The sequence below is a fragment of the Equus caballus genome, chromosome 2, assembly GCF_041296265.1.
Source record: "Equus caballus isolate H_3958 breed thoroughbred chromosome 2, TB-T2T, whole genome shotgun sequence".
Classification (NCBI taxonomy): domain Eukaryota; kingdom Metazoa; phylum Chordata; class Mammalia; order Perissodactyla; family Equidae; genus Equus; species Equus caballus.
Window position 1 is genome coordinate 48,485,714 of NC_091685.1, and position 19,617 is coordinate 48,505,330.

General features: G+C 59.3%; 1 protein-coding gene across 3 annotated transcripts; it reads left to right on the forward strand.

The window, feature by feature from the left end:
• Nucleotides 1-74: 74 nt before the first annotated feature.
• Nucleotides 75-18,109, forward strand: SDF4 (stromal cell derived factor 4). 3 transcript variants are annotated; one of them, XM_023636055.2, is made up of 7 exons: nt 75-276; nt 3,810-4,160; nt 10,266-10,402; nt 10,982-11,095; nt 15,504-15,662; nt 16,034-16,209; nt 17,441-18,109. In XM_023636055.2, the coding sequence occupies exons 2-7, from the start codon at nt 3,856-3,858 to the stop codon at nt 17,615-17,617; spliced, it is 1,068 nt and encodes a 355-aa protein (XP_023491823.1). In that variant the 5' UTR covers nt 75-276; nt 3,810-3,855; the 3' UTR covers nt 17,618-18,109. The 3 variants fall into 3 exon arrangements, with proteins under 3 accessions (XP_023491823.1, XP_023491822.1, XP_001496575.1); XM_023636054.2 differs by having other exon boundaries at nt 109-224; XM_001496525.6 differs by having other exon boundaries at nt 153-519.
• The last annotated feature ends 1,508 nt before the right edge of the window (nt 18,110-19,617 follow it).

Genomic DNA, 19,617 nt, shown 5'->3' on the forward strand with positions numbered 1-19,617 from the left:
TTCTCATTGGGCGCCCTGGGGCCACGTGCACTCGCACGCGTTTATCATTCCGCGTCCCGGACCGGGCTGGGGCCTTCCCGCCTACGCGGCCCCTTCCGCCCGGAGGAAAGATGGCGGCGCCGGCGTCCTCGCTGGGAGGTCGCGCCCCCGGCACCGCCCCGCGGCCCGCCCCTTCCCGGAAGAAAGATGGCTGCGGCCTAGCCACCGCGTCGGAGGCGTCACAGGTGCTCAGGCACTCGGCCGCTCGGCGGGTTCTGGGCGAAGGGAGGGCGGCCGGTGAGTGAGGGCCCGGGGCCCGCGCGGCCAGCCCGCCCGCCGTCGGGGAGTGACCGGCCCGGGCACTAGGAGGGGGCTCGGGGCTGCTTGCAGGCCTGCCGCCCAGCACCGCGTCCTCTGCCCGGCCCCACGAACGCCGCCGCCGGACAGGCCGAGGGACCGGCTGTCCAGAGTCGGGCGGGCCCGGGGGTTACGGCGCGGTGACCTGGTGCTCCCCGCCCGTGAAGGGGGACTGTGACCCCGGTTAGTAGGGTTGCTGGGAGTTTGGGGTCGTGTGTGTAAATCCTTGATAATCCAGACAGCCGGTGGTGGTTGTCATCGCGCCGTCGGGGTGATTCCTAGACCCGCGACGGAGCTTCCGAGGGAGCGTCTGTGGCGACGAGAACCCGGTTTACCCGGAACAGACGCCGGGACGCCGGGAGCCGTGCGTGTGTCCTCCTGCGTCCGCTCCAGGGCGTCGTTGGCTCCCCCCGGGGGTGCGCCTCCGGCACGGTCCGTCTACAAGGGGAGCCCTCGGCGGGCGCGAAGCGTGAGGGCGGGCTGGGGACCAACGTGTGCCCCCCGGCCGGTCTGTGCCCACGGGATAAACGAGCACTGTGCGGGGGGCAGGACGTCTGGGCCGCCCCATCTCTGTACGGCTATTTTTGAGTTACCTTTTGTGCAAAACATTGTGTAAATAACATTCCGTGTACTTCTTATCGACATAAGTGAATCAGAATCGACTTTGTTCTTTCGAGAGCGAAGTACAGTCTGTTTGGACGTGACACGTGTTTTTATGGCCACGGTCAGTGGGATGATGTCAACACCAGGAGGAAGTGGCCTCCTTTGCACAGCACTTTGCTGGCCGGGAGAGCTGGGACGGCAGGAACAGCATTACAGTCCAGCAGGAAGGGAAGATGTCCTCAGCCACATAAGAAAGCCACATGTGAGCACCTGTGTCTGGGGCTCCTGCCTTGGTGACTGCAGGTGGTAACCCTGGACTGCCCGCCTCCCAACAGCCCCACTGGCATTGCCTTGGCGCCTGGGCACAGCTTTTCCACTCAGCGTGACACCCTGAGCTGCCTGCCGGGCCTTTCGGGTCCTCGCCGTCCCAGGCACCACTTTCTGGTTTCCACGACCTCTGGTTGTAGAGTCGTGTGGGTTTTGAGTCCTCTGCCTTTATTGTCCCCTAGGCCCCGTGGTGTTTAGTGTGTGTGTCTGCAGGACCCTGATGTTTCCTGGAGCACATGCATTCCTGTGGCAGGAATGCCCGTGTTTGTTCACTTGGCTCTGTGGAGTGCCCACTGTGTGCAGTGTGACAGGTGCTAGGGTGGTGTGCCCTTGAAGGGCGACAAGCGGGGGCTCCAGGAAACGTGGTTCAGGGCACAGTTAGACCACAGCACACGGGGCAGCTGGTGGGCTCTAGTGGGTGTGGGGGATGCAGGCCCCCACAGACCTGGGAAGAGGAACTTAGAGCTGCCCAGGGAGAGTTACTCCTTCAGGGGAATGAGGCAGATGATTTCAGAGAGGAAGGTCTCGTGGAAGGCCCAGATAGTGCGTGTGTCCAGGAGAACCCCTCAGAGGAATGATGTCAGGACCAGGTCGGGTAGAAAGGATGCATCAAAGAAACAAGTGGTGGGGCCGGCCTGGTGGCACAGCCGTTAAGTTCACACGTTCCCCTTTGGTGGCCCGGGGTTCCCTGGTTTGGATCCTGGGTGCGGACCAACACACCACTTGTCAGGCCATGCTGTGGCAGACGTCCCACATAAAATAGAGAAAGATGGGCACGGATGTTAGCTTGGGGCCAGTCTTCCTCAGCAAAAAGAGGAGGATTGGCAGCGGATGTTAACTCAGGGCTAATCTTCCTCAAAAAAAAAAAAAAAAAGAAAGAAACAAGTGGTGGCATCTGTCAGAGCAGCCGGGGAGAGCCCTGTCCCCTGGCTTTGGCCCCATGCGCCCTCAAGCTGTGGTGTGGTGGCCGTGCTACCAGCCAGCATGGGAGTCTGCTCTGCCTGATGGAGGGCACTGTGGTTTCAGAACCTCATGTCCCAGCTTGGCTGCAAATGGTGCCCTGGCCCGGGGTGAGCATGCTTCCCTTCTGTGGCTCATCCCTAGAAAGACTGCAAGAGGAGATTGCAGGGGACAGGGCCTCAGATGTGCCTGGAAGGACCAGCAGGTGCTTGCCAAGTGTACAGACTATGGGAGGAACAGGTTAGGGGCAGGAAGAAGCTAGAGTTCCCTTTGGGATCGTGAAGCACGCAGGCCCTTGAACAGTCAAGTGGGGAGCTGGGGAGGCAGCTGGCCCCTGTGCCGGCTCGGAGGAGATCTGGGGAAGGAGCCTGGGGTGCGAGGGGCTGCGGGCAGGGGTGGCTGGGGTGGCTGAGTGCCAGGCATGAGCGCCTGTGGCCCTGGGATCCCTGATGTGGCAACGTGGATAGAAGGGTGGCTTTGTTTCTTCGCTGCCAGGCCCAGGCACACGCAGGATGACAGACTTTCTGGGCACTCCAGCTTTTCACTGTTTCTGCATAAACATGAGCAAGAACGTGTGTGCGCACATGTGTAGGTGTATGTATGTGTGCTTGTGTATGTGTGCTTGTGTATGTGTGCGCATGTGTTTGTGTGCACCTATTTGTGGGCATGTGCACAGTCATGCGTCACTTAATGAGGGGGATACATTCTGAAACGTGTCATTAGGTGACGTCGTCATTGTGTGAATGTCACAGAGTGTCCTTACCAAACCTATATGGTACAGCCTGGTACATTCCTAGGTTGTATGGTACTGATCTTGTGGGACTAGAATCGTGTATGCTGTTCATTGTTGACCAAAATGTTGTTATGTGGCACATGCACGTGTGTACATGTGCATGTGTATATGTGTGCACTTGCTGTGCTTGTGCGTGTGTGCCTATTTGTGCCCACAGGGATCATCGACGTGGGAAGATGGGAGGGGGCTGGTGCTCTGCTGGTGGGTTTGGGCATTTGCTGGCACAAGGCCCAGTCCTTGCAAAGCCTTGGGGTCGGGGAGAGGCTTCTGTTTCATAGGGGGAAACTGAGGCTGGGGAGGTCAGGTGACTTAGTCAAGGTCACAGCTCACCATTGCTGAGTTGGGATCCAGAGAGTGAATTATCATGACTCGAGGGTCAGCCAGGAGGGGCTGAGACAGACCGTGCTGTGGCATTGAGAAGGGGCAGGTTTCCTGGTGCCAGGCAGCCCTTGAGATGGGGCTGCTTTACCTGAGCAGGAGAGACAGGAGCTGGAAACCTGTGTCTTTGAAGAAGGAAAGAAACCCATGCCTAGTATGGATCCTGTAAACCCAGGACTTCTGTTTCATGGTACAAAGTGGACTTCTCTTGAGTGAAGCATGTGCTGGGCTCCAGCAAATGATCTCTGTATCCTCCTTGTAGACCATAACTGCCCCCTGGGGTCTGGCAGCCGTGGGCTGTTGGCCTGCAGCTGCTCTGGGAACGGAGCCTTGTGCAGGGCCTGGGGTGGTAGGGGGTTGTGATTGGATCCTGGGCCTCACTTCCTCACCTGCCCTTCCTCTCTCTCTCCAGCTCCTGGCTACACTTGCAGATCACCGCAGTCTGGACCCAGGTGGCCATGGTGTCCAGGCAGCCTCTGCTCTGCAGCTGGACTCCTCGCTGCCTCTGGCTCCTAGGGGTCATCCTTCTGATGGACGCGTCTGCCCGGCCTGCCAACCACTCATCTGTTCGGGAGAGAATGGGCACCAGGGAGGAGAATGAGATTCTGCCTCCGGACCACCTGAACGGGGTGAAGCTGGAGATGGACGGGCATCTCAATAAGGACTTCCACCAGGAGGTCTTCCTGGGGAAGGACACGGACGGGTTTGAGGAGGATGCGGAGCCACGGAGGAGCAGGAGGAAGCTCATGGTCATTTTCTCCAAGTAGGTGCCCAGGCCGGGGAGCTGTGAGGTGTGTGCGGGATGGCTGGCATCTGCTGCCTTGTTGGTCCAGTCCTGGCTTCACACAGGGTGGGAGATGTCGAGGGACCCGTTCGATGATGTGCTGTAGGGGAGGGGGCTGTGCTGCCTGCTCTTGGCCGACCACGGTGGTGAAGTTTGCGATGTTTGAGCTGAGGAACGTGCAGTCCTGAGCCAGTGCACCGGGCCGGCAGGGCCTCAGAGGACCAGAGCATGGGGCTGCCAGGCAACCCCAGGACCGTACAGCCGGGAGGGCTGCAGGTGGCCCGGAAGAGGCCCGCTGCCCCGCGTGGGGCCATAGTGCACAGTGGCCTCCAGCTCCATCCGCTGTGGTTATGGGAGTGGTCACAGTGGGTCACAAGACCAGTTAGACGAGGCCTGGCAGGAGGCAGTGACCTGTGAGGTGTAGGGAGGGCTCAGGTTGCAGTGGGTGCACAGAGCCGATGGGCTGTGTGGGTTCCAGGGCCGGTGAGAGGCACGTGTGGCAATTTGCTGTATTCCATGTGTCTGGAAATTCCTGTGATACGACGTGAAGGAGCGTGAGAGTGAGTGGACGGGGCGCATGCCCTTATGGTTTTGCTGGCCCGGAGCCCTGACCTCACTGTTGTCTGCCTGGAGCAGGGCTGTGGTTGCTCCCTGCCTCTGCCCTCCCTTCTCGTGTCCCTGAGTTCCTCGGGCCACCTCTGTCCTCAGTGACGAGCTTTTGCTCCATGGTTCTTGGAACCCTGTTTGAGGGTCACATACACTGGGTCATGGGTCATCCTGACCGTCACAGCCCCCAGGGAGGCGGGTCCTGAGATGGCCAGCTTGTTGCTCAGGGAGAGCTGGGATGACCAGTACTGTGGTACGCCAGCCTGCACACAGTCAGCGCCTGCATCTGGATTTGTGGGGTCTGTGCCGACGACCCTGGGAACGCCTAGTTGTGCAGTCATATCAGGAAGCGTTGGCAGTTCCTCCAGCCTGGCTCCCAGGGCCGAGTGAGACCTGCTGGGACCCTGAGTCACAGTAACCTTGCTGCAGGGGCTCTTCCTTTCCCAGGTACCTGCTGAGAGCCCAGAAAAGGCTGGGGCTCGAGGGCTGATGCTTAGAGGGGGCAGATGCTAGTCACAGAGAATAGGGTGGGACAGGTCAGGGTGGTGGTGGAGCAGGGCCCAGAGGGGGCAGGACCTGGGGCGGGTAGAGCCTATGAGGAGCAGGGCCCACGGGGAGCTGGGCCCACGGTTGGGCAGGGCCCACGGGGAGCAGGGATGGGGTCCTCGAGGGACTTGGGGAAGGCTGGCTGCCCTGTGCACGGTGGTGGTGGGGAAGGTGTGAGGATGGGCCTGGGGCACCAGGCAGAGGACAGAGAGCTCAAAGGCTCTCGGGGCTGTGTGGTGTTTCAAGGATGTAGTGGCGTGAGAATGCCAGATCTGGGGGCTGTTAGGATCTCGTGAGTTTGCTCGCCTGGAATGTACTGTGGTTGAAGTATATGTAGCCTGTGTGCTGGGGCTGGGCAGGTCCGCAGGTCTCAGGGTCTTGCGGCTCGGTGGGGCTCCCTGCCCAGCACAGGCCTGGTGGATTCCAGATTCTCCTGGTGTGGGTGGCATGGTGGCTGCAGGGTCACATGCTGGGACCCGGGACTCGTGGTTCTCTGTTCCGTGAAGGAGACTGAAGGGAACTGCACCATGGGGCTGACTTTCTCGTGGGAGCTGCTGCGAGCACACTCACAGGTCATATGTGCCGGCTGCAAGCACGCGCACGGGTCACAAGGGCCACGAGCACACACTAGTCATGTGGTCTGGGACTTTGGAGCCACCCGAAGGAGGTGAGGGGCCTCAAGGCTAGGGTGTGAGCTCAGCACGGGTCCCTTGACAGCTGGACTTGGGCTCTGTTGCCTGAACCTGTCGGCCTCAGCGTCCTCAGCTGGGAAACAGGGTGCAGAGAGCCCCGCCTCCTGGGCGTGATAAGAAGGCCATCCCGGGACAGCCTGTTCTGGCTGCTTGCATGGTGGGCCTGTGGCAGGCCAGGCTGAGTATTGTGGAGGGGGGCTGGCAGGGCCTGAGCAGCTGCAGGAGGAGGGGTAAGGCAGGGTGGGTAGACTGCCTGTGAGGCACCTGCAGGGAGAGCTAGGACACCAAGACCCCCAGTCATCAAGTGGAGTTCAGGAGGAGCGCTGGGCAGGTGTGCAGACGTCCTTGGGGTAGAGGGTCAGGCCTGGGCACTGGCTGAGACATCTGAGAAAGGACCACCACAGACTTGGGGCCAGGCCAGTTTCAGAGTTCAGGAGAAAGGAGGAGCCACCAGGAGGCTGGGGGCAGGTTATGGTGCCCAGAGACGGGGCCAGCAGGCTGCCTTCCTGGACAGCTGCCTCTCCCCGTTGGGGGAACTGATGGCTGTTGGTAGAGGAATATGCTAAAGCCTCGTCTGGCTTGCAGGTTCCACCATCGTTTGAAGTAAAGGTTGCTGTTTCAAGTGGGCAGAGAAAAGAAGTTGTGAACTGAGCCACCAGGTGGCAGGCGGCTTCTCTGTGCTCAGATGGAGGCAGGCCCATGGCAGGTGACGAGGTTGGGGTGCCTGTCCCTTCGTCTCCTCTGCCCCATGGGACTTCCCCTAGACGGGTCTTGGCGGGAGAGGTGGACACAGGAGGCCTGCGTGAAGGGCTGTGTGCACCCGGCCCTGATGTCTCTGGGGGCGCCGCCTGCTGCAGGCAGGAGTTGGAGACAGGAGAGTCTGGGGTCAGTGGGCTGACTGAGACTAAAACGGCAGGAGAAGTGGGTGCGAGAAGGAGGCTGTGTGCGTGGACCCTCAGCTCCCAAAGTGAGTTACAGGAGGGCCCGCCCCGTGGCCGAGTGGTTAAGTTCACGTGCTCCGCTTTGGCAGCCCAGGGTTTTGCCGGTTGGGATCCTGAGCACAGACATGGTCCTGATCAGTGTCCCCCATAGCACAACTAGAAGGACGTACAACAAGAATATACAACTATGTACTGGGGGGCTTTGGGGAGAAGAGGGAAGAGAAAACGAAAAAAGAAGATTGGCAACAGATGTTAGCTCAGGTGCCAATCTTTAAAAAAAAAAAATGAGGCTCAGGTTGCTTCTGGGACCCTTAATTTGGTAATGACTCAGCCAGCTGACCAAGAGCCGCTGGGTTCCCGCTGGGGCTCTCGGGGTCATCTGTCCCTGCGCTCAAGAGCCACCTTCTGTGGAGGGTGGGCTGCGCCACTTGGTGGGTCAGGGCATGGCGCAAAGAACACAGGCAGCCTGGGGATTGAAGGCCCCTGCGAAGGAGCACTGCGGGCTGCCTGAGCATCCTCCTGAGGGCGGTGGCTGCTCACCCGGGGAACGCCTCCCCTGCTGTAAGGTGCATGAGAAGGAATCTTCCCTCAAACAGGTTCAGAGTCAACCATGGAACCTGCAGCAGATGCTTCCCGCCTGCTATGGGCGTGGAGCCCAGGGCATGTGGGTCGATGGGGGTGGGGCTTGGAGGGAGGGAATCAGAGGGGCCAGTGAGCAGAGGGTGGGGGCCAGGCAGGGCCTGCTGGACAGGTGGCGGGCTGGGCAGAATCCAGGGAGGGTGAGGAGACTCAGCACCAGGAGCAGGTTTGTGCCGCTGGAGCAAAGGGCCGAGGGGGGAGGCAGGAGCTGCCTCGGGGTCTCCAGGCCCTTCTCTGCCGAGGCACGAAGGTGTGAGTGGAGTCCTTCCTCCCTGACGGAGTCGCAGGTGCTTTCCTGCTCTCCCACTCTGCTCTTGTGTGTAAAGTTGAGGGTCAGCTCTTTGCCTGCACCTGGCTGGTGTCTCACAGGTGGGTGTCGCAATGGAACTTGGCGCCACAGTGAGGCTGGGACGGTGAGGGTGCGGCTCAGACCCCACTCTGGGTGTGGCCTCACCTGAATATCACACCTGGCAGGGCCCCAAGGGCCTGGTGTGCAGGTGTCTCCAGGCCGCACCCACCTGTTGCTGCACTCACTGGCCCCGTGGGACCTACAGGCCTCCCAGGTGCCTGCTGGCCGGTGCACACGCAGGTGGGGGCTTCTGCAGAGCCATTGGGCCTTGGAGTGCAGAGAGCGGGGTGCTTGCTCAGAGAGAGCTGGTGACAGGGCTGCCCTTGCGGCCAGCTCTGTCGGGGTGGGATTGAGGTTCAGATGCCCAGATAGGATCACCTGGAAATGCAGAAAGCTGGACCAGCGAGGCTTTGACGCCAAGGGGAAAGGTGTCCGCTGGCTCACACGCTGCCTCCCTTTAGTCTCTCTGTCCACATCGTGCCTCTGGTTACATGTCCGCCCTTCATGGGTTACGGTCAGGGAGTATCTGACTCATGTTTGTCTTTTCACTCGGCATTGTTTCTACACAACCTTCCACCCACAGCTGTTCCTGCTTCCTGGTGCTGCTGCCATGGGCCACATGGTATCCCAGCGCTTTGCAATGTGCCAGCGGCTGATGGCCCTACTTCTCCCCACCCCCAGGGCATATGTGGCTCAGGACCTAGTTTTGAACAAATGGAACTAGTGTTGCCACAACATTTCTTAAATAAGCTTTTTATTTTGGAGTAGTTTCAGATTTTCAGAAAAGTTGCAAGGATAGCCCAGTTAGCCTAATGTGAACGTCTGACATGACCACAGCACATTTGTCAAAACTAAGAGACAGCACTGCTACTCGACTGTTACCTGCCCTGCAGACTTCAGATTCGTGCGTTTTCCCAGCGTCGTCTTTCTGCCCCAGATCATGTCCAGGATCCACACTGCGTCGAGGGTCACGTCTCTCTTGTGCCCCTGGGGCTGTGACGGTGTGTCGGGCGCTCCTTTTTTTCACGATCTTGACAGTCTCGAGGAGGACTGCCGGGGCTTTTGTGAATGTCTGTCATCTTGGGTTTGTCTGATGTGCTTTCTCGGGGTTAGACTGGGGTTGTGGGTTTGGGGAAAGACAGCCCCAGAGGTGAGCTGGCCTCTGGTCACATCGTATCAGGTGTCGACCTGGGGCGCCTGGTTCAGGTGGTGTGGCCAGGTGTCTCCTGTGTAGAGGCCCCCTGTCCCGTCCCCCCTGTCCTCTTGGCAGCCGCTCCCTGAGCAGCCCAGCCTTGGGCGGGGGCTCTGGGGGCGGTCTGCCTCCCGCAGGGAAGAGCCGAGTGCTGTTTGGAATTCTGTGGAGAGGGTTCCTCTCCTCCCCTGTGTGTTGACCGACGGGTCACTTACTTGGATCAGGATGGACTCGCCATGTGTGTCGCCTGCTTGGGTTGTGGTGCAGCGCTGTGCTGTCTCCTCTGCTGCTCACGTTGTCCCAGCTTGGCTGTCGGGAGCTCTTTCATGTGCCCCTTGTGCCTGTGACATGTCCCCATCCTGCTGTCTGTCCAGCACTGCCAGACGCTCCAGGTTCATCGCATTGTGTCCCTGTCTCAGCCCTGGAATCAGCCGTTTCTCTGGGGAGCCCTGGTTTCTTTGACTGGAGAATGGCATTTAGAAACCAGGCTCTGGCCCTGGGTGGGCACGCCACTGAGGGGCCGTCACTGCCCGTGGTCCTCTCGGGGCAGAGCTGCATGATATATGCACGCGAACTAACCTGTGTATACATAAGTGCGTGTGCCAACCTGTGCACACATGTGTGCACCAGCCAGTGTATTCACACGAGCACTGCTGACCCATGTATGTGTGTGACCATGTGCTAGCCCCTGCATACTGTATGTGCACACACTTGTTTCTCGGCCTAGCTGTCTGTGTGCACAGTACACGTGACTTCACGCTGGTGTCTCAGCTCTGGCCGTGTGCGGCAAGCCGTTGGCCCTGCATGCCGAGGGCTCTGTGGAACTGGGTGACGCTCTGCCATCCTGCAGCCAGGGAAGAGTCCGTTCACCTTCCCAGTTGTCCTGACCGATGGGGTAGAGGCTGAGCGGCAGCTACAGAGCAAACTTGACATCTCTTGATGCCACTGTGTCCCCCAGCATCTCCCCAACATCCCTCGATGTTTCTGGTGTCACCATTGGGTGGAGTCTATCGCTGTTCGTGGTGGTTTCATGGCTGCCTATGGAGCCCTGGCCATCCTTCTGTCCGTCTGTCCATCAGGGTCCCAGAGCCTTGTCTGACATGGCTTGTCCCCCCTCAGGGTGGATGTGAACACCGACAGGAGGATCAGTGCCAAGGAGATGCAGCACTGGATCATGGAGAAGACGGCCGAGCACTTCCAGGAAGCCATCGCGGAGAGCAAGGTGCACTTCCAGGCTGTGGACCCCGACGGCGACGGTACGGCCCGCCCCACCCACCCTGACCCCGACTGCCGAGGCTGCCACAAGAAGGGCGGAGCATGGAGGGCAGAGGGGGCCCCATGCTGAGGGACTGGGGATGGAGGACGTGAGAACCAGGAGGGGCCTGCACTGGCAGTGCCCACGAGATAGACTTTCCCCCCCGCTTTGCAGGCGAGGCCCCAGGGCTGGACCCTGGCCACCCCGCCTGAGACCTGTGGCCCTGGCAGGATGTGTGGAGCTGCTGCCCCTACAGCTGCCCGTAGCACGAGGATTTCTGACAAATGTCTTAAAATAATTAAATATCTTTTTTTTTTAGATTTTTATTTTTTATTTTTCTCCCCAAAGCGCCCCTGATACATAGTTGTATATTTTAGTTGTGGGTCCTTCTAGTTGTAGCACGTGGGACACTGCCTCAGGGTAGCCCGATGAGTGGTGCCCTGTTCACACCCAGGATCCAAACTGGTGAAACTCTGGGCCGCCAAAGTGGAGTGCACGAACTTAACCACTCGGCCAGGGGCCGGCCCTCAAATGTCTTTAAAAACCATTATACATCCTAACAGTCGATCTGCTCTTTCAGGCCATGTCTCGTGGGACGAGTATAAGGTGAAGTTTTTGGCAAGCAAAGGCCACAACGAGAGAGAAGTTGCTGAGAAGATAAAGAACAACGAGGAGCTGAAAATCGACGAGGAGAGTGAGTGCCCAGGTTCCTGCGGCCAGCACGGCTGTGTGTGAGTGTGTGTGGCCGTGCTTGACGATGCTGATTCCTAGTGCTCCTGAGGGTCTGGCAGTTAGAGCCCTAGACCCCTCCAGACTCAGGGGCTGGGTGGGGGCAGCAGGCGGCCTCGAGGGGGCTCAGGCTCTGGGGAGGAGGTGGCTGATGGTGCTGGAAGCAGCAGGAGGCAGGTCTCGCCCAGGTGGAGCGTCCTCAGCCCTGGACGCCGTCAGAACGCTGCGGTTGGTGAGGTTGGTGGGGCATCTACGTGAGGAGCTGGAGCGGGCAGGTGCGGGGCTTAGCCAGGACGGGAGCTCCTGCCGCCCAGCTTTCAGAGACAGGCCTTTGAACCTTCTCTCGCTGATGGGAAATGTGGTGCACGAGTCAGTGGAGTTCCCCTGCGTCTCTGAGGGCCCATGACCGTGGTGGTTCTGCCTCAGCTCCACAGCCTGCCCTCCCTGGGCTCGGTCCCAGCCCCTGGCAGGTTTGGCTTGTTGGGCCCTACCAGAACACGTGTGGTGCTGCCGTCTCCTGCTCTTTCCGCGTGCAGTCGGTCACCTTCCTGCCACTGTGGTGTGGCATCCTGCATGGCATCTGCTCTTGATGGGCATGTGCAGGAGTGTGTCTGGGATGTCTGCGTCCACTGGTGCTCACGTTGGGTGTGTTGTGGTCTCTGGTTGACATCCCCGCTGGCCTTCCCTCCTCTGCCACGCTGTGTTCTTTGGTCCACACATGCTCACTGCTGTTGTGTCCTTAGAGGAGCTGTGGCTGTCCCTCCTTGTGGGCGACATCCTAGGACTGGGCTCCCTTGTTTCCCAGCAGGACTGCAGTCCCTGCCTTCCTTCTGGCTGCATCTGCTCTTTAGTTTTAATCCCAGTTCACAGGTTCCTTGCTGGTAGTGGAAGGCCACGCCTTCTGTGGGTTAACTCTGTCCTGCAACCCTGGCTATGCGCTTTGTAGGTCCAGGGTTTTTTGTGGATTGTTCTGGGCTTTCTACCTAGATGGTCATGACATCTGTGAACAAACACCGTTGGTTCCCTCCTTCCCGCTCAGCGCACCTCGTCCTCTCCCTGATCCTGCATTACCCAGCGCCTCCAGGCGATGGAGCGCGGGTCCTTCCCTTGTCCCTGGTCTTGAGGGAGCCTCGAGTCTCTCACCGTCAGGCCCGATGGTCATGGTAGGTGTTTGTGGATGCTCTTTGTCAGTGAGGAAGTTCCCTCCCTCCCAAGTTTACTGAGACTTTGGGTCATGGATGGATGTTGGATTTTGTCGATGCTTTTTCTGTTGACGTGATCATGTGGTTTTCTTCTGTAGCCTGTCGAGGTGTTGGGCTGGACTGACCAATTCTCCAGTGTCGGACCAGCCTGGCACACCTGGACAGTCGCACGCGGTCGTGGTGTGGAATTCTTGTACGTCCTTGGATTTGATGGCTGGTATTTTGTTGAGAACTTTTGCATCTGTGTTCATAGGAGGTGCTGGTCTGCAGCTTCTTGCTCGACATGCCTGTGTCTGGCTGTGGTGGGGCTGATGCTCTGCCATCCTCTGATGGAGGTTGTAGGGAGTTGGCGCAGCCTCTTTCCTATACGCTTAGGGGACTCACCAGTGAATTGCCCTTTGGTCCTGGTCTTTCTAAAGCTTTTTTTTTTTTTCAGGAAGATTATGCCTGAGCTAACATCTGTTGCCAATCTTCCTCTTTTTCTCTTTTTTTCTCCCCAAAGCTCCAGTACATAGTTGTATATCCTAGTTGTAGGTCATTCTAGTTCTTCTATGTGGGATGCTGCCTCAGCATGGCTGATGAGTGGTACGTAGGTCTGCACCTGGGATCTGAACCCGTGAACCCTGGGCCACCAAAGCAGACCGTGTGAACTTAACCACTCAGCCTTGAGGCTGGCCCCAGAGTTAAGTTTTATTTTGTGAGCCAGTCTGAATTTTTATGGTAAGAAGTGAGTTAAACTCATCTACATTTTTTATTAATTAATTAATTAATTAATTAATTTTTTGAGGAAGATTAGCCCTGAGCTAATATCTGCTGCCAAATCCTCCTCTTTTTCCTGAGGAAGACTGGCCCTGAGCTAACACCCATGCCCGTCTTCCTCTACTTCATATGTGGGACGTCTGCCACAGCATGGCTTGCCAAGTGGTGCCATGTCCACACCCGGGATCCGAACCAGTGAACCCCGGGCCTCTGAGAGGTGGAACGTCCGCACTTAACCGCTGCGCCACCGGGCCGGCCCTCATCTACATTTTTCATTTCTTTTTTCCCCTCTGCTGATGTGGGTTCGAGACTCAGCATACCTCCTGGGAGGCTGCATACCCTGTGACCCATGTGGGGACCTGACGGCTGTGTTTGGTGGGGGCTGTTTACGTCTGACTCCTTCACCTGCTTCCTGCCCCATCTGCATGGAGCCCTTCCCGGCAGGATGTATCCAGCACTGGATTCTGTCCTCTTTAGACCCCATACATTGGGCACAATGGCTTTCTTTCTAAAGGGCTGCTTGCCTTTCTCACGCGTGGTTTTTGTCCCTTGGTTCAGGCTGTCCCCTGAAGGTGTTCTTTAGAGGCACCTGGGGGATCTTGGGAGGCCTCTGTCCTCCTCTTGCCAGTGTTGGTGATGTGGCACACTGGCTTCTGGGGTGACTCTGGGGACATGAGCTGCCAGCTGCCTGTCCCTGCCCCCACCTGCTTTGAGAAGCTTGTCCATCTTGGCATCTGTCTCCTCTGGGTGCGTCTGAGGTGGGAACATATCCTTCCTGGATCCAGAGCTTCGTGGCGGTCAGTCCTCCCTTTGGATCTGGAGGGAGCAGTCCCCTTGGCATCCCCTCAGCCGTGTGGAGTCTGCTCCTCAGCCTTCTGTCCGGCTCTTGTCCTAGCACTCCTGAGCTCCTCACAAGTCCCTTCCCCGCTCCAGGCTGGGGTGAGCCCGTCCTGCTGGAGGTGAAGAGCAGCTGGTGTGGGGCTGGGAGGCGAGCTCGTGGGTCACAGCGTGGTGGCCCTGTCTCCTCAGGGGACACTCAGCACACGTCTCTGGGTCCTGGGGCTGCCGTCACTACACACCACAGACGGGGCCTGGTTCCCTCTGGGGGCTCAGAGGGCATCCATCCCAGGCCTCTCTCTAGCTTCTGGTGCTGCCGGGGTCCCTGTATGTGGCTGCCTCACTCGTCTCTGTGTCTCCGTGTGTCCTCTTATGCACGGACACCTGCCATTGGTTCAGGGCACACCTTAAATCCGGGAGAGCTTAGAGACCTTTTCTCCAAACAAGGTCCCTTTGCAGGCCCTAGGTAGATGTAGCAAGTCTGTGCTCGTCCCGTCGCTCCTGTCTCTGCAGTGGGGAAGGTGGAACAACGGTTGCTCCCATCTTCCTTCAGGTGGACTTGCCACTAAAAAGTCGGTCACGTGGGGTGTTCTGTTCATCAGAAGGGTGCAAGGCGAGGCCACAGGCTCTGTGTGGGGCGCAGCCATCCCCACATTGTGACAGGCCCAGGCCTGCGTGCTCCCTGCTGAAGCTGGAGTCAGGACACGGGATGAGGGTGCACAGACACCGCTGTGCCCAGCGGGACCTGCTGCTCTGCCAATGGGAGTGCCCGCTCTGTTGGGGACCTGGATGGTCACTGACCCCAGGGGACCCACGGTGGTTGGCTCTGCTCCTCACCCCCCATACGGGCCTCCCCCTGGAGGGAGAGTGGGGGCTGTGCGAGAGTCACTGGGGTGCTTGAGTCCTGTCTGGACTCGTGTAGGACGCGCATGAAGGGAATGGAGAGGGACAGGGTCTCTTTGGGGCGCCTCCACTTCTCCCCAGAAGCAAAGAGCACGGCGAGCTGGCGGGGGTCTGCGTCTGTGTCTAGGCGGTTGGCATCTGTGTGGGGGAGGTCTGTATCTTTGTGTGAGATGTCTGTATCTGTGTGTATGGGATGTCTGCGTCTGGGGGGACGTGTGTCTAAATCTGTGTCTGGGGCGTCTGTGTCTGGGGCGTCTGTGTCTCTGTGTCGGGTGGGGGTCTGCGTCTGGGGGTCTGCATCTGTGTCTAGGGGGTCTGCGTCTGTGTGCAGGGGGTCTGCATGTGTGTTTGGTGGGGTCTACGTCTGTGTCTGGAGTGTCTCCATGTGTGTCTGGGGCATCTGTGTCTGGGGCATCTGTGTCTAGGGCATCTGCATCTGTGTCTGGGGCATCTGCGTCTAGGGTGTCTACATGCATGTCTGGGGCGTCTGCGTCTGTGTCTGGGGGTTCTGCACTGTCTGCATCCCCAGGGCTGAGCTCTCCTCCGAGGGCAGGCTCCTGGCCTTGGACGCTGCCCTGCCTTGAGGAGCTTCTGCATCAGGCAGAGTCTTGAAACTTCCTGGATGTGTGTGGGTGTCCAAGGCCGAGGTCCTCATGGATGCACCTCTCTCAGCACAGGAAGTCCTGGAGAACCTCAAGGACCGCTGGTACCAGGCGGACAAGCCCCCGTCGGACCTGCTGCTGACTGAGGAGGAGTTCCTGTCGTTCCTCCACCCTGAGCACAGCCGCGGCATGCTCCAGTTCATGGTCAGGGAGATTGTCCGTGACCTCGGTGAGGCCTGGGGCCTGGCCAGGGGCGTGGGGGGTGTCCCTCCCCTCTGGTTGCCAGGCCTGGATGGTGGTGCCTGCTGTTCACGTCCAGCCAATCCTCCTGGCGGGAGGTCAATGTTGGCTGGTCCTGGGCTGGGGGCCTCCAAAGGCTGTGCGGCTGCCTGATGAGGGAAAGTCAGGTCTTGCTGGCACCATCCTGCCTCAGCTGGGCTTCCAGGCAGGTCCTGTGAGATGCACCTGCTTAGGTTTAGGCTAAAACCTAACAAACTGAAAATTGGGCAGCAAAACCCATTTCAGTGACTTTTCTCGAGTGGCTCTTGGTGGTCCCCTGCCCACTCGAGGTCTGAGCGTCTGCTCCCCCTCGTCCTGCAGACCAGGATGGTGACAAGCAGCTCTCGCTGCCCGAGTTCATCTCTCTGCCCGTGGGCACTGTGGAGAACCAGCAGGGCCAGGACATGGACGACAGCTGGGTGAGAGACAGGAAGAAGGAGTTTGAGGAGCTGATCGACGCTGACCACAACGGCATTGTGACGATGGCAGAGCTGGAGGTGAGCAGTTGGGTGTAGGGGTGCCCTGGGGGTGTGGGGGGGGGCCCTGAGGCAGGGCATGGAGTGCCCCTGTGGACGGGCCCAGGCCCCGAGGCCCCCAGTTGTGCCCATGGCAGGGGAGCTGCCTACAAGGTTGTCCTGAGCAGGAAGGCAGAGTTGGTCTGGCTGCGGCTGGTTACTTGGTTGCTTAGTCAGCGGTCCTGGAGCTGGCCAAGCTGTATAAATGCCTGTTTCTGAGGGCCGTGGGCTCCCCAGGAGGCCCAGCCCGTGAGGAGTCGGCTTTTGCGTTTAGATTCATGGCAAGGAAGCCAGGAGTTAGAGAGGCGCCTGTGTGTATCCCCCAAGGTGATCGGGGTACCTGGGGGGCATGGCCACCCCTGGCTCTGAGAAGCCACTTCCCGGTGGGTGGTCTGGGTCAGACGCTCAGGCACAGAGGGAGCAGGCGCAGGTTGGAACCCACCGCCTTCCTCTGAAGTGTCTTCACTGGGATCCAGTAGGTGCCGCGTGGGGCTTGTTTTTTCCTTTGCTCGATGAGTCATTTCATTTTACGCCAGAATTCTCTGATCCCTGCTGATAACTGGCAGGCACCTCTAGTTCAGGGATTTTGTCAGCACCATGGTCCTAGCGGCTGATTCAGTCCGTGTCTCTGTGACCCACTGGCAGGGCCTGGGTGGCTGCTCCAGGGCCCCACCCCCTGGGCCAGCGTCCCTGCTCCCCTAGGCATTTCACACTTGGGCTGGGCCTCCTGCTCCCCACCCTGGCCCTTCCCTTCCATGGCTGGGGCGCCCTGATGCAGACTGGCAGGTGGCGCATCTCCCATGCCCACCATGGCAACGCCCACACGGTGAAGGCTGTCTGGCCCCGAGCCTCTTCCAGCCTGCAGTCCTCCTTCCAGAACATTCCAGAACATGCCCACATTCCCGTCCTGCAACTTCTGTACTATCAGCCGATGCAGTTTTTTAAACAAGGAGTCACTTTCTATCGCTGGTTATACAAAGTCCTGCTGCTCCTTCACAGAGGCAGAAGGTGCTGCCCTCACTGACGGGGGTCCACACTGGGCAGGGCACCCTCCAGGTGGGCGTCCCGAACGTGGACTTGACGGGAGGTTGTGAGGAGGACGCCTGTGGTCACCAGGCGCCAGCATTGCAGGGAGCGGGCGGGCGGGAGGAGCTACCGAGGCCAGGGTGGCCGGGCACGCGGGGTGTGCTGACCAGGGCCTGCATCCCTGCAGGACTACATGGACCCCATGAACGAGTACAATGCTCTCAACGAGGCCAAGCAGATGATTGCCATCGCGGACGAGAACCAGAACCACCACCTGGAGCCCGAGGAGGTGCTCAAGTACAGTGAGTTCTTCACGGGCAGCAAGCTGATGGACTATGCCCGCAACGTGCACGAGGAGTTCTGACCCGCCACACCACCAAGAGCACCCCCCGCCCCCGCCCCGCCCGTGCCACCGCGGGCCCACGTGCATTAAGATCTGCTTGGACAGGCCCTGCGCCCCTCTGCCACCTATGTCACAGGCTGGCTCGTGCTTGGACAAGGCCTGCTGTCCCCCCAGTGCGAGAGTCCCGCGTAATTGCTGTATCTTGCTTCTGAGAACTGGGAGCCATTCTGCGGAAGGTGAGACCACATCTCCCCCGCGGCTCACCACACCGTGGGAAACAGTGCAACTCCTGCTACTTCCTTGAAAACTGAAAGACAAGACAACGCTAGAATTGCTTTGCTGGAAACCCGTAGCCAGCAGCTGGGGCGGGTGGCTGCGCCTCCCGGGTGTTGGGGAGGGGCTGTCAGCACCGCCGGTCACACGTGCTCAGTCTCTCAGTCTCTGAGAAAACACCATTCCTTGCGACAAGAATCACATTAATTTACTTTAAAATATAGTTGCCTTTTCCTCCTAGCTGATTTTTTTGGTGAAAAAAACAATAATTTGGAACATGTGTGGCCACGGGCTCTTGAGGTGGGCCATCTGGTCAGAACACGGGCTTCCTGGTGCCCATGAGAACCGTGAGAGTCAAGGTGCTCCCATCGGGTCTGCCCACCCGCCGGGGCAGCGTGTGAGGGCAGCAGGTGAAGGCAGGACTGGGGCCCCCAGGCCAGAGGAGTTGGGGCGGGGGGGCGTCCCAGCAGGACCGTGGCCTCCCAGGCCAGAAGGGTCGGGGTGGGGGTGGGGGGCATTCAGGCGGGACCAGGGTCTTGGGGCGAGGGACATGTGTGAGGGATGTGTTTATAGAAGGGGGGGCATGGGGCACATGGGAGGGGCTTCTGCAGGGCCGAGCAGGAGCCAGGGGTGTGGGCTGCAGATCTGAAGTCAAGAGCCCAAAGCCCAGGCCTAGGAGAGACCTCAGAGGGGCCTGGAGAAATGGGAGTTTTTGTTTTGCCTTTTTTTGGTGAGGAAGATCAGCCCAGAGCTAACATCTGAATCTTCCTCTACTTTATGTGGGATGCCACCACAGCATGGCTGAACGAGCAGCGGTGCTAGGTCTGTGCCCAGGATCTGAACCTGCGGACCCTGGGCTACCGAAGTGGAGCGCAAACTTAACCACTACGCCACTGGGCCAGGCCCAGAAATGGGAGTTTTGCACAGAGAAGGGAAGATCTGAGGAGAGCCCTGGGCCACTGCCTGAGGGGATGGGAGGAGCTGCCACCTGGAGTGAGTCCAGGCTGAGTATGTGGGACAGAGGAGGGGCTGGGATCCTGGGGACAGGAGGGGCCGTGCTGGCTGCCGTCGGGGAGACTGACCTCCGCTGTCTGAGGTCCCATCACCTGCGTCGCTGCTGCTCACTGCCCCAGGCCCTTCCTGGGGGTCAGCTGTGCCCGGTGCTTGGTGGGCATGTGGGGATGAAGGAGATAGAGCTGTGAGGGTTGAAAGATTTTATTTTTCCTTTTTCTCCCCAAAGTGCCCTGGTACATAGTTGTGTATTTTTAGTTGTGGCAGGTGGGATGCTGCCTCAGCGTGGCCTGATGAGCGGTGCCATGTCCGCGCCCAGGATCCGAACTGGTGAAACCCTGGGCCACCAGAGCGAAGTGCGCGAACCCGACCACTCAGCCACAGGGCCGGCCCCTGTGAGGGTTTAAATAAATGAAAGTCCTGACCCCATATGCCCACCAGGCTGGCTGCTTCCTAGCCCCCCCAGTATTTACCCCCCCTCAGAGCCCTGAGCCATGGCCCGAGGTACCTCAGTGGACAGCTCACCTGCCCAGCGATTCCACTTGGGCCTTCCAAGGCCCTACTGGGATGGGGACTCTGGCCAGGTGGGTGGGGGCCACTCTGAGCTGCCCGTGTGACCAGCCCTGTCGTAGGGCCGCTTCCGAGCAGCGTGGGGCCGGGCCGCTGCGGAGCAGGGCTTGTGGTCACACCTGGTTTGGTTTCCAAACAGGAGGAAAAGCTGTTTACAGAACAGCCTT

Excerpts from the sequence above, each read along its gene's own strand:
- SDF4 (XM_023636055.2), top strand. The coding sequence starts at position 3,856 with ATGGTGTCCAGGCAGCCTCTGCTCTGCAGCTGGACTCCTCGCTGCCTC. Across the intron at positions 10,403-10,981 it reads TGTGGACCCCGACGGCGACG|GCCATGTCTCGTGGGACGAG; the intron begins GTACGGCCCGCC and ends CTGCTCTTTCAG. Across the intron at positions 15,663-16,033 it reads GGAGATTGTCCGTGACCTCG|ACCAGGATGGTGACAAGCAG; the intron begins GTGAGGCCTGGG and ends CTCGTCCTGCAG.